Source organism: Xenopus laevis, chromosome 1S (assembly GCF_017654675.1).
Source record: "Xenopus laevis strain J_2021 chromosome 1S, Xenopus_laevis_v10.1, whole genome shotgun sequence".
Classification (NCBI taxonomy): domain Eukaryota; kingdom Metazoa; phylum Chordata; class Amphibia; order Anura; family Pipidae; genus Xenopus; species Xenopus laevis.
The window spans coordinates 151,894,608-151,909,348 of record NC_054372.1 but is presented as its reverse complement, the minus strand read 5'-3'; the positions used below and the strand labels follow the sequence as shown (position 1 = coordinate 151,909,348).

Here is a 14,741-nt window from a genome sequence, read left to right as displayed (position 1 = left end):
GTAAAAATTCAGTCCATTTGATGGGGAGAACTTTCACATAGCTCAGATTTAAAGGAAGAGTAGTCTCCAAAATTCTCCTCAGAAGCAGATGTTTTTCTGATCCTATCAGTATAAGAAACCCTTAATCTACAAGAACCAGAGGACAGCTCTGACACTTCCAATATTCTTCTTCTTTGTTCTCTTCAAGCACAACAGCAGGTGCTCACCAATGTTTCCCTCTCACTCTCGGCTTGATCAAATAATCCAACAAGAATGGGACAAGCCAGAGAGATGTCTTCAAGCTAACTACAGGTTCCTAAAGCTGTATCTATATTTCTACAGACCTCACTGAGAAATGGTCCTCACCACAGTCGGTGGTCAGCTTTCCAAGAAAACAGCCCTACCAGTCCTGGATGCCACCTCATTTAAAGGAAAACTATACCCACAAAATGAATACTTGAGCAACAGTTTATATCATATTAAGTGGCATATTAAAGAATCTTATCAAACTGGAATATATATTTAAGTAAATATTGTCTTTATACATCTCTTGCCTTGAGCCACCATTTTGTGATGGTCTGTGTGCTGCCTCAGAGATCACCTGACCAGAAAGACTTCAACTCTAACTGTAACAAGAAGAAGTGTGGAAGCAAAAGACACAACTCTGCCTGGTAATTGGCTCATGTGACCTAACATGTATGGTTTGTTTGTGTGCACCGTGAAACCTTATTTTTTAACCCTTTAAGTGCCACAGAACGTAGAATCTACGTTCTGTGGATCAAAGGACCAAAGTGCCACAGATCGTAGATTCTACGTTCTGCAGCACTTCCGGGTTTGCGAGCGGAGGAGCGGCTGTTAGAGCCGCTCGCTCCGCTCCTTCACGATCCCCTGCCCCTAGGCAACGAGCAGAGCAGGGGATCGAGTGGCCCCTGGGGCGCGATCGCCCAGGGGCCCAAAAACAGCAGCAGGCACGTGTTACTTACGTGTCCTGCTGCTGCAGCCTACACCGCGCCGGAGATCTCCGCCCCCACAGCACAGGGACACAGATGACGTCGCAGATCTCTTCCAGAGGCTCTTCCTGATCGTGTGCAACAGTCTCCAGCGACTTTTTCAGGTTAGTGCAACAATTACACACACAAACACACCAACACACACTTATTACAGTAATACACACTTAGATTCACACTTACACACACTTACACATACATTTTTGGGGATTGGGGGGGTCACTTACACTCACTGCACTTACACACACGTGCACACGCACACACGCGCACATAACATGTAATTTACCATTTGTACACACGCACACGCACATACATGGCATTGTGGCTTTTTTTTTTTTTTTCTTATCGCATCGTTTCTTTTTTTGGCTGAAAAAAATGTTTTATTGCCATTACGAATAGCGTATTCGCTAACCGTACTGTGCAATACCTTTTGTATGTTATTTCGGTGATTATATTGCAATTTTGGGTATTTTGGTGCATTTTTAGCCATTTTATTGAATTTTTAGCCATTTTATTGCATTTTCAGCTCTGCGTATGTTGTGTTCACTTGTTTCTAGCCGTATAACCTGTTTGGCCCAGCTAAAATATTCAAACTGTGATTCTGACGGCCGATAACACTAGTCTGGAAAAAAAAACATTGATTTTTGTGGTTTTATTGGATTTTTTTTGCATTTCACTCTTTACTGCCTTATTTTGTTTTGCCTTGTAAATTTTTTCTACTATATATCCATTTGGGGGTCTCTGTGCGCCACATAGTTTGGTATATCTATGCATACTGGGCATCAAAGTGTTCAGTAGACCCCTGGCGTTCATATTTAGGATGTTTTATGCTGATAAGTTACGAAATGTGTGGCATATAATGGGGTAGAATTGAAGCTTTGTGACGATTTTCAGAAATTTGATAAAAACCGTTACGTTCAGCATTGCTTTGCAGTTTGGCAGTTTGCAGTAGAAACACTTATTTACCCATATTGGATTCGTCAGAATGTGTACTTTCTGAAAATATATGGTTTTCTGGGGTCTCTGTACTGTTAGGGGGGTCTAATGTCGCATAATACACACACCAGGTGCTCATATTGCAGCAGCCAGCGCGTCAGCCGTGAAAATGTATATACACTATTGTCATTTGGGGGTCTCTGTGCGCCACATAGTTTGGTATATCTATGCATATTGGGCATCAAAGTGTTCAGTAGACCCCTGGCGTTCATATTTAGGATGTTTTATGCTGATACGTTACGAAATGTGTGGCATATAATGGGGTAAAATTCAAGCTTTGTGACGATTTTCAGAAATTTGATAAAAACCGTTATGTTCAGCATTGCTTTGCAGTTTGGCAGTTTGCAGTAGAAACACTTATTTACCCATATTGGATTCGTCAGAATGTGTACTTTCTGAAAATATATGGTTTTCTGGGGTCTCTGTACTGTTAGGGGGGTCTAATGTCGCATAATACACACACCAGGTGCTCATATTGCAGCAGCCAGCGCGTCAGCCGTGAAAATGTATATACACTATTGTCATTTGGGGGTCTCTGTGCGCCACATAGTTTGGTATATCTATGCATATTGGGCATCAAAGTGTTCAGTAGACCCCTGGCGTTCATATTTAGGATGTTTTATGCTGATACGTTACGAAATGTGTGGCATATAATGGGGTAAAATTCAAGCTTTGTGACGATTTTCAGAAATTTGATAAAAACCGTTATGTTCAGCATTGCTTTGCAGTTTGACAGTTTGCAGTAGAAACACTTATTTACCCATATTGGATTCGTCAGAATGTGTACTTTCTGAAAATATATGGTTTTCTGGGGTCTCTGTACTGTTAGGGGGGTCTAATGTTGCATAATACACACACCAGGTGCTTATATTGCAGCAGCCAGCGCATCAGCCTTGAAAATGTATATACACTATTGTCATTTGGGGGTCTCTGTGCGCCACATAGTTTGGTATATCTATGCATACTGGGCATCAAAGTGTTCAGTAGACCCCTGGCGTTCATATTTAGGATGTTTTATGCTGATACGTTACGAAATGTGTGGCATATAATGGGGTAGCATTCAAGCTTTGTGACGATTTTCCGAAATTTGATAAAAACCGTTATGTTCAGCATTGCTTTGCAGTTTGGCAGTTTGCAGTAGAAACACTTATTTACCCATATTGGATTCGTCAGAATGTGTACTTTCTGAAAATATATGGTTTTCTGGGGTCTCTGTACTGTTAGGGGGGTCTAATGTCGCATAATACACACACCAGGTGCTCATATTGCAGCAGCCAGCGCGCCAGCCGTGAAAATGTATATACACTATTGTCATTTGGGGGTCTCTGTGCGCCACATAGTTTGGTATATCTATGCATATTGGGCATCAAAGTGTTCAGTAGACCCCTGGCGTTCATATTTAGGATGTTTTATGCTGATAAGTTACGAAATGTGTGGCATATAATGGGGTAGAATTCAAGCTTTGTGACGATTTTCCGAAATTTGATAAAAACCGTTATGTTCAGCATTGCTTTGCAGTTTGGCAGTTTGCAGTAGAAACACTTATTTACCCATATTGGATTCGTCAGAAAGTGTACTTTCTGAAAATATATGGTTTTCTGGGGTCTGTGTACTGTTAGGGGGGGTCTAATGTCGCATAATACACACACCAGGTGCTCATATTGCAGCAGCCAGCGCGTCAGCCGTGAAAATGTATATACACTATTGTTATTTGGGGGTCTCTGTGCGCCACATAGTTTGGTATATCTATGCATATTGGGCATCAAAGTGTTCAGTAGACCCCTGGCGTTCATATTTAGGATGTTTTATGCTGATACATTACGAAATGTGTGGCATATAATGGGGTAAAATTCAAGCTTTGTGACGATTTTCAGAAATTTGATAAAAACCGTTATGTTCAGCATTGCTTTGCAGTTTGGCAGTTTGCAGTAGAAACACTTATTTACCCATATTGGATTCGTCAGAATGTGTACTTTCTGAAAATATATGGTTTTCTGGGGTCTCTGTGCTGTTAGGGGGGTCTAATGTTGCATAATACACACACCAGGTGCTTATATTGCAGCAGCCAGCGCATCAGCCGTGAAAATGTATATACACTATTGTCATTTGGGGGTCTCTGTGCGCCACATAGTTTGGTATATCTATGCATACTGGGCATCAAAGTGTTCAGTAGACCCCTGGCGTTCATATTTAGGATGTTTTATGCTGATAAGTTATGAAATGTGTGGCATATAATGGGGTAGAATTCAAGCTTTGTGACGATTTTCCGAAATTTGATAAAAACCGTTATGTTCAGCATTGCTTTGCAGTTTGGCAGTTTGCAGTAGAAACACTTATTTACCCATATTGGATTCGTCAGAATGTGTACTTTCTGAAAATATATGGTTTTCTGGGGTCTCTGTACTGTTAGGGGGGTCTAATGTTGCATAATACACACACCAGGTGCTTATATTGCAGCAGCCAGCGCGTCAGCCGTGAAAATGTATATACACTATTGTCATTTGGGGGTCTCTGTGCGCCACATAGTTTGGTATATCTATGCATATTGGGCATCAAAGTGTTCAGTAGACCCCTGGCGTTCATATTTAGGATGTTTTATGCTGATAAGTTACGAAATGTGTGGCATATAATGGGGTAGAATTCAAGCTTTGTGACGATTTTCTGAAATTTGATAAAAACTGTTATTTTCAGCATTGCTTTGCAGTTTGGCAGTTTGCAGTAGAAACACTTATTTACCCATATTGGATTCGTCAGAATGTGTACTTTCTGAAAATATATGGTTTTCTGGGGTCTCTGTACTGTTAGGTGGTCTAATGTCGCATAATACACACACCAGGTGGTTATATTGAAGCAGCAAGCGCGTCAGCCGTGAAAATGTCTATACATATTGTCATTTGGGGGTCTCTGTGCGCCACAAAGTTTGGTATATCTATGCACATTGGGCATCAAACTGTTTAGTAGACCCCTATGTTTATATTTAGGATGCTTTATGCTGGTAATGATACATGGACAATACGATGCTGGAAAGTTGAAGCTTTGAGGCAATTTCCAGATATTTCACCAAAACCGCCAAATTTGGCAAAGCCTTGCGACTCAGTAGTTTGGAGCAGAAAGGCATGGGTACCCATTTTAGATTCGGTAGAATGTGTACTTTCCAAAACTATATGGGTTTTGGGGGGCAAACATATATTTCTGTGTTTTTACCCCACAAAAATGCAGTCAATGTGTTGATTTTTCATTAGCTGAAGTTACCCACGGGACTGTTTGTATGCGCTAACTTCATTTTGGGGCCTCTAAATGCCAGATACTTTGGTAAACTTATGAACAATGGCCACCAAAATGTTCAGAGGAACCCTGGCAATCATATTTAGGGTGCTTTTTCTTAGTACGTAATGATACATGGGTGATATAGTGCTGGGAAGTTGAAGCTTTGAGGCAATTTTCAGATATTTCACCAAAACTGACAACTTTGGGAAAGCCTTGCGACTCAGTAGTTTGGAGCAGAAAGGCATGGGTACCCATTTTAGATTCAGTAGAATGTGTACTTTCCAAAAATATATGGGTTTGGGGGGTAAACATATATTTCTGTGTTTTTACCCCACAAAAATGCAGTCAATGTGTTGATTTTTCATTAGCTGAAGTTACCCACGGGACTGTTTGTATGCGCTAACTTCATTTTGGGGCCTCTAAATGCCAGATACTTTGGTAAACCTAGGAACAATGGCCACCAAACTGTTTGGAGGAACCCTGGCAATCATATTTAGGGTGCTTTTTCTTGGTGCGTAACGATACATGGGTGATATGGTGCTGGGAAGTTGAAGGTTTGAGGCAATTTTCACATATTTCACCAAAACCGACAATTGTGGGAAAGCCTTGCGACTCAGTAGTTTGGAGCAGAAAGGCATGGGTACCCATTTTAGATTCGGTAGAATGTGTACTTTCCAAAAATATATGGGTTTTGGGGGTAAACATATATTTTTGTGTTTTTACCCCACAAAAATGCAGTCAATGTGTTTATTTTTCATTAGCTTAAGTTACCCACGGGACTGTTTGTATGCGCTAACTTCATTTTGGGGCCTCTAAATGCCAGATACTTTGGTAAACCTAGGAACAATGGCCACCAAACTGTTCGGAGGAACCCTGGCAATCATATTTAGGGTGCTTTATCTTGGTGCGTAACGATACATGGGCGATATGGTGCTGAGAAGTTGAAGCTTTGAGGCAATTTTCAGATATTTCACCAAAACCGACAATTGTGGGAAAGCCTTGCGACTCAGTAGTTTGGAGCAGAAAGGCATGGGTACCCATTTTAGATTCGGTAGAATGTGTACTTTCCAAAAATATATGGGTTTTGGGGGTAAACATATATTTCTGTGTTTTTACCCCACAAAAATGCAGTCAATGTGTTGATTTTTCATTAGCTGAAGTTACCCACGGGACTGTTTGTATGCGCTAACTTCATTTTGGGGCCTCTAAATGCCAGATACTTTGGTAAACCTAGGAACAATGGCCACCAAACTGTTTGGAGGAACCCTGGCAATCATATTTAGGGTGCTTTTTCTTGGTGCATAACGATACATGGGTGATATGGTGCTGAGAAGTTGAAGGTTTGAGGCAATTTTCACATATTTCACCAAAACCGACAATTGTGGGAAAGCCTTGCGACTCAGTAGTTTGGAGCAGAAAGGCATGGGTACCCATTTTAGATTCGGTAGAATGTGTACTTTCCAAAAATATATGGGTTTTGGGGGTAAACATATATTTCTGTGTTTTTACCCCACAAAAATGCAGTCAATGTGTTGATTTTTCATTAGCTGAAGTTACCCACGGGACTGTTTGTATGCGCTAACTTCATTTTGGGGCCTCTAAATGCCAGATACTTTGGTAAACCTATGAACAATGGCCACCAAAATGTTCAGAGGAACCATGGCAATCATATTTAGGGTGCTTTTTCTTAGTGCATAATGATACATGGGTGATATGGTGCTGGGAAGTTGAAGGTTTGAGGCAATTTTCACATATTTCACCAAAACCGACAATTTTGGGAAAGCCTTGCGACTCAGTAGTTTGGAGCAGAAAGGCATGGGTACCCATTTTAGATTCGGTAGAATGTGTACTTTCCAAAAATATATGGGTTTGGGGGGTAAACATATATTTCTGTGTTTTTACCCCAAAAAAAATGCAGTCAATGTGTTGATTTCTCAGTAGCTGAAGTAAAGTCCTGATCAATTTGGATGTGCTAACTTCATATTGGTGTCTCTAAATGCCAGATACTTTGGTAAACCTATGCATAATGGGTATCAAACTGTTCAGTGGACCCCTGGCAATCATATTTCAGGTGCTTTTTCTTGGTACCTAATATAGTTTGGGATATGCGGAGCAGCAAAATAAAACCTTTGAAATGATTTTTCAGAATTTTGAATTTTTTTTTGAAGAACCGCTATGTTCAGACAAGCTTTTATGTTTGGTAGTTGGGAGTAGAGAGACATAGTTACCCATTTTGTAATCGGCAGAATGTGTACTTTTCAAAAATGTATGGTTTTCTGGGGTAAACCTACGGTTTCAGGAGTTTTTGCCTTGGAATCTAAAGCATGCCGTTTTCTGCCTTAGTGCTTTCAAAATTCGGCAATATACTGCCGGGAGTTTTTGAGGTACAGAAGTCCTAAATCTCCCTAAAACTATACATATCTGGTATTGGCACGTTCGAGAGACATAAGGCTTTCCAAATCAGTTGGATTTTCATCTGTAAAATGAAATATTTTTCTGGTATAAATTGATATACGAAGAAAAATGGTAATTTTTCTTTTTTTTTTGGTATTTAGCACTATAAATTTTTTTGCACAGGTGGAAATACATGAAAACTCAGGCAGATTTAGAAAGCTCAGTTTCTACCGAAAAAAACAATGTATAGTTTTCCTAGGTAAACTATAGGTTTCCCCTCAGAAAATGCCCCTAAAGTGAGAGAGCACAAAATGTTTCAAAAACGGCTGGCATTTCGCGTAACCAAAATGTGAAATTCTGCTGGCACTTAAAGGGTTAAAATGGCATTTCCATTTATGATTACCCAATGGCACATACTACTAGAAAAGTATTTTATTATGAAAATGGCTTATTTACATGAAGCAGGGTTTTACATATGAGCTGTTTTATGCAATATCTTTTTATAGAGACCTACAATGTTTGAAGGCTATAGTTTTCCTTTAAGGACCACATGGGCAAAAAGATAGAGGGACTTCCTTGCTTTCTGTTCTCTGCCTCAGTTATTTCACTTCATCCGGTCTTAGCCACAGCCTGGGTAAGTCCTGCATTCAATTGCGGTCAGAATTGCTTCTAAAGGCAATAATATCTATCGGGCCAATTCCTGACCTCCCTCGGTATCAAGGATGCTTACCTACACGTTCCAATTTTCCCTCCCCATCAGACGTTCTTAAGTTTTGCCTTTCAAAACTGTCATTACCAATTCACTTCCCTTCCAATCGGCCTGACGTCAGCCCCACAAGTTTTTACCAAGATCATGGCAGTAGTGCCAAAAGTTTCCATAACCCCATATCTCGACAACCTACTAATCAAGGCACCCTCCCTGACGGAAGCCCATCATTCGCTTCACATCACCATGTGCCAGCTAAAGGAACTAGGTTGGTGCCTCAAATTGGAAAAGTCATCCCTAAATCCCAGCCAATCCATATTTTTTTAGGGATGCAGTTCAACACACTGACGCAAAGGGTATCTCCTCCTCAAGAGAAAATCTTACACCGCCAATCATTGACAATTTTCACAAGAGATTGCTGTATTCCTCAAAAACCACAAGGTTTTGAGGGTGAATAAAACAGATAAAATAAATATAGTGCAGTATTTCAAAATAAATTATGATATTTTTAGGGAACTTGCTATGTTCAAATATCCAATCCAATAATTGGTCAACTCCTTGCTAGCAAACCCAAGTCTCCCAACCAGGTTCTGCAAGAAGGTTCTGGGGGTCATGGTGTCGTTGATAAAAGCTGTTCCCTCGCCCAACATTACCTCAGGGAGCTACAGTGGAACATCTTGGAAACTGAAATCACTATTCCAGAAGATTCGGTTGTCACACAAGACTTGAGTGTCTCTTCTCTGGTGGTTACAGACCTCACACCTCTCCACCGGTCAATACCTGGGGAAACCTCATTGGCATCTGATGACCACAGATGCGAGTCTATTTGGCTGGGGAGCAGTACTGGATGGTTGCACATCACATGGGCAGTGGAATCATGAAGAAAGTCTCTTGCCAATCAATCTGCTCAAGATACAAGTAATCCTGTTGGGCCTACAACGCTGCAACAAGACAATCGGAACAAGCTGTAAAAATTCAGTAGGATAACTCCACAGCGGTTGCATACATAAACTAGGCGGCACAAGAAGCAGAGCGGCCCTGAACAAGGTAAAATTAATATTCCAATGGGCAGAAACCCATCACACTCAGCTGTTCGCAATCTACATCCTAGGTCTCCAAAATTGGCAGGCAGACTTCCTCAGTCGACAGACATTGGACCCAGGCGAATGGTCACTAACAGATTAAGTCTTCAATGAGATAACGCTAAGGTGGGAGCACTGGAGATGGACCTCTTGGCAATGAGGCACAACAGAAAAGTGCCGACATTCTTCACTTATTGCCGAGACCCTCTGGCAGGGGCCGCAGACAACCCTCTGGAATTTTCACCTAGCATACACCTTTCCTTCGCTGCCATTAGTACCCAGAACGATCAAGAAGCTACAGAGGAAACAAACCACTCTCATTCTGATAGCTCCAAAGTGGCCCAGACACACTTGCATTTAAGATCTTCTCAACCTCTCAGTAGCAGACCCATGAACACTGCCTTATCAACCAGGCCTCCTGCATCAAGTGCCAATTCGACATGCAAATCCAGCCAGCCTCAACTTAACTGCGTGGCACTTGAGACCCGGAACCTGAAGAGGTTTTTCTGATGCAGTGGTGCGCACCATGCGGGCAGCATGAAAATTTGTTTCTGCTAGGACATACCACAGAGTGTGGTCTACCTACCATCAGTGGTGCCTGAGAAGTGAAATGGATTTTGAGGCATTTTCTGTCCCCCAACCTCTTGGAATTCCTACAGGAGAGGGCCTGTCCAAGGGCCTCTCCCATGGGTCACTTAAGTCACAGCTTTCAGCACTATCAGTTCTATTTTTTAGAAACGACTAGCTCTTCTACCGGACGTAAAAACATTTATACAGGGGATGGCCCATGCAGCCCCCCATTCCAGGCACCAGTGGCCACTTGGGACCTAACCTTAGTTTTGAAGGCTCTCTAACGACCACTATTCAAACCCATGGTGTCCATTTCACTACAGTGGATCACTACTTCCTACTAGTGATTGCATCAGCTGGACGCATTTCAGAACTCCTTGCACTATCATGCAGATCGCCATTCCTCACCTTCCACCATGATAGAGTGGTCCTTCACACAGTGCCATCATTTCTACCTAAGATAGAATTCAATTTCCATCTGAATCACGAGATTACCATCCCAACATTTTGCCCTTCATCGGCTAACTCCAAGCGCTATTCCTTGGATCCAGGCAGGGCTCTCAAGTTCTACCTACAAAGTGAAATGAACTCTATTTGTTTTTCCCTCTGGGCCACGACAGGGCCTGGCGACCTCAAAATCTCCAATTTCCCAATGGATAAAGCAGGCCATCCACAGAACCTACTTTGCACAGGGCCAGACACCACCGATCAGGATCAAAGCCCACTCCACCTGGGTTGATGTGCACCTCCTGGGCATTCAGGAATCAAATTGGCAGAGCAATTGTGCAAAGCAGCTAGGTGGACATCAATCCACTCTTTAACCAAATTGTATTACTTCGACACTTTTTCAGCACCTGACACACACTTTGGCAGAAAGGTTCTCCAAGCCACAGTAGCATCTACTGCATAGGGCCTCTTTCCCGCCCAAATATCGGGGACAACTTTGGTGCCTCCCCACTGTTTCCTTTGTCCCCCAAGCAAACAATGGAGAAAGGGAGATTTTATGTACTCTTCGTTAAGTCTCTTTTTCTTCAGTTGCTTGGGGGACACAGGACTTCCCTCCCTGAGTTGGAGGCTCTCGCTTCTCTTACCTGTTAGAAATGGTCTGGCAAAGGCCAACAGTAAGATTATAGTTTTTTTTTTTGTTGAATTGGGTCACATTCGACATTTTTTGGTACACACTGAGCTTTGCTCACTGGAGGGGTATTGCCAGCGGAGGAGAAGTGAATTCTTCTTTCTTGTCCTGCCTTCTAGTGGTACCAGCTATACCCCGCTGTTTTCTGTGTCCCCCAAATGACTGAAGAGAAAGAGATTTATCCCATCAATCAGTGGGCAAGCTCACCACAGAAAAAGTAAATCAGTTTGTTGGGGGACCACACAGCCTGTAATCATTTACATCATTAAGTAACTTAAAGAATTTTATGTAAAAAAAATTGTAAGTTGTGATCCGCTTCTCCAATATTTAGCCCAGAATGGATCTGCACTGTCTTTGTACTTTAGCAATATCTTCTTTTCACCGCAAGTAATGATACGGGCACATGGAACTAGTTACATATAGTTTAGACCACTGTGGTCTAACTGAAATATAATACTGTCTGTCTGTATTGCAATATCTAAAACAAATACTTTTCTGTTTATGCAGCCCAAAGAAATCACATGGTCTCCTTCCAGGGTATTCCCTCCTGTGAGAGCCTGTATGTTTTCAACACATCTAACAGCTGTAACATTTCTGGCTGACCCAAGTGCTGGTGGGGGACTTCCTCGGGGTACATTTATATATGCAACATCCCCTGTTCCAGTACAGGTAAGGATACTTGTGTCTAAGAAATTCCTTGAAAGAGGATGTGAGACACTCAAGTGCCTGTTGAGTGGGTTTAATTAACAATGTTTACTTTTTTTTTTCTCTAAATTTACCAAAACTAGACAATACACATTTTGTCAATGGAATACAGGTATGGGACATGTTATGCCAAATGTTTGGGATCTGGGGCTTTCTTTCCATAATTTGGATCTTCATAACTAAAGTCTACTAGAAAATTATGTAAATATTAAATACACTCAATAATTTGGTTCTGCTTCCAATAATGATTAAATTATATATTAGTTTGGATCATGTACAAGGTACTGTTTTATGACAGTACAACCTCCATTTTGTGCTTTTGGAAAATATCATTTCAGGGTAATGCTTTATGCATTATATATGGGAAGGACCTAAAAAAAAGAGAATACAATGAGGGAAAATCAGGGAATGTAAAATTGAGACTTTCACTGTATTACAGAGAAAACAGAAATCATTTTTAAAAATTTGGATTAGTTAGATAAAATGGAGTCTATGGGAGATGGGCTTCCTTAATTCAGCTCTTCTGGATAAAGGGTTTCCAGATAACAGATCCCATACCTGTATTCTCTCCATTTTTTGGATACTTATGGGTAAGTTTACCAGATCTCTTGAAAAATCAAGGACACTTCTAATAAACTGGCACACAATAACTGCATTTGCTCTACATATTGGGACAGATTTATCATGTGGAGGAATAATTTGCCACACATTGGCAGGCATCGGCGTGTAAAAACAACATAAAAATTGTGTAATTATTTTACATGCTTTTATTTTGAGCAATTTCCGCTGGAACTTACAAAGTTTTTTCTGCAAATTTCATTTTGCACAGCATAATAAATAGGCCCCTGAATCCAGCATGTTTTTCCAGCAATTTTGAAGGGAAATGTCTGTATTTAGTAAAAAGAGACACTTTTAGTTACATGCTTTGTACAAAGTTATTTGATTTTGTGTGTATATATACAATGCTAAATAAATAAAATTTGAAGCCTGTTTCTTTTTGCACTTTGCACCCTGCCTGTCTTTTTTTAAAGGGCTCATAATACTTATAAGACTTTGCACAAATCTTTTATCCTAGGCACCATCTTTTTACTGGGAAATAGAAGTAGTTTCCTATGGAGACACAGATGATGACACGGGCCCTATTGTATCATTTGGGTTTGCTACAGAAGCAGAGAAGAGGGATGGAGCATGGACAAATCCAGTCGGTACCTGTTTATTTCATAAGTAAGTTGCATTGTTAATTTGAATACGCTGCACCTCCGGATCGCTTCCCGGAAAGCGGCTGGGTGGCACACCGCCCCTAATATTTTACAGCCCTAGGCCCAGGCCTTTGTGGCACAAATCCAGGCCTGAAAATAGTATATAAAATAGTTCTTGTTACGTTCAAATTAATGAATGAAACCAGGTGTTATATTTCACAATGTATCATTTTTTATTAGCAATGGCCGAGCAGTGCATTACAATGGATCAAGTCTCTTACAGTGGAAGAGTGTTCGATTAGATGTGACTGTTGCTCCTGGTAAGGATGTGTTTTTTTTTCTATAATTTTAACACAGTTGTTATTATTTTCAAAGGCCTTGTAACCCAATATTTGTCTACAAATTTAGAAATAAGAACTTTGCTATATATATATATATATATATATATATATATATATATATATATATATATATATATATATATATATATATATATATATATATATATATATATATATATACAGTAGTAAAAGGACCCGCACTCCAAGTTTTATGTGAAAAAAGTGCTGAATTTTATTCACACATGCATATCCAACGTTTCGGTCCACACTGGGACCTTTCTCAAGGACAAATAGCAGGTGCATCAACAAGTGTTTAAATACCTTTTGAAATTGGCGCCAAGCATGACGTCATAGGCAAGAAAAAAATCCCACAAGAAGCAAACAGTACATTCGTATAGTGTTTGTTAACAAAAAAAGCGTAATACATACATTTCACCACTAGGTGTCACCTTCGTGCTGATGGTGGCAGTGTTCATTTGTGACAAATGTGTCAATTTAAAAAAACATTTAGTATCCATTCAAGAAGTGCTTCTGAATGATCTGCAAAATTATACAAATGTATCTACATGTTACTTATTTTAAGGCAAACATAGAAACATCATGGTGTCATATACAATGATAATGCATAGCTGCTGCATTCGCATATTTAAAACATTTTTTCTTGTTTATTTCTTATGCATTCAATAAACTTTTAATTTATAATTTATAACCAACTCTCTTTTATGTCTCTATTATAATTTGCCTTCACACGATGTTGACAGGAGAGGCCTAACTCATGTGAGGAAGCTGCTGAGCACCAATTGCCCATTGAGACCTTTAGGTGTCACACACCCCAATTCGTGTATCCAAAAAGCTTCTTTTTGTAAGAGGATTTTACCAATGTCACCCCCTCTGGCTCTAGCTGGTACATGTTCGATTGGCATGCATCTAAATGCTGCTGGGCTATGTTTTGCCTCCGCCCAGTGCCGGGCCACTAGCTGCTGGGCAATGTCCTGCTTTTTGCCCTTAGCTTTGTCTTCCCTCTCTGGGTCTAGTGCTGCCCTGATACTTGCTCTATGCATGCCAATCCGCTCCTTGAGCATTCTTACAGTCTTTCCACAATAAATCAGCCCACAAGGACATTTAATTATGTATACCACGAATGTGGTTGTGCACATCATCTTGTGCCTAATGTTGTAACGTTTCCCTGTATGCGGATGGAAGAAATGGTCCCCCAAAATAAGGCTGCTGCACATAACGCAACCTGAGCATTTATAAACTCCTGGCCGGGGTGATAGAAAATGCTGTACATGTGCGCTAGAATATTTATCAGTGGGATCGGATGGACTAAGAATCTCTTTTAATGAGTTCCCCCGTCTGT

The 14,741-nt window shown here is 40.6% G+C and overlaps 1 protein-coding gene across 3 annotated transcripts in view; it reads left to right on the top strand.

Annotated features, from left to right (window-relative positions):
- hectd4.S (HECT domain containing E3 ubiquitin protein ligase 4 S homeolog) overlaps positions 1-14,741 on the top strand; it is a 128,108-nt gene that overhangs the window by 77,920 nt on the left and 35,447 nt on the right. For all 3 annotated transcript variants that reach the window (XM_041580382.1, XM_018244230.2, XM_018244229.2), the window contains 3 exons: positions 11,644-11,805; positions 12,917-13,065; positions 13,281-13,360. In XM_041580382.1, coding sequence (XP_041436316.1) covers positions 11,644-11,805; positions 12,917-13,065; positions 13,281-13,360 — 391 coding nt within the window. The remainder of the gene's footprint in view (positions 1-11,643; positions 11,806-12,916; positions 13,066-13,280; positions 13,361-14,741) is intronic.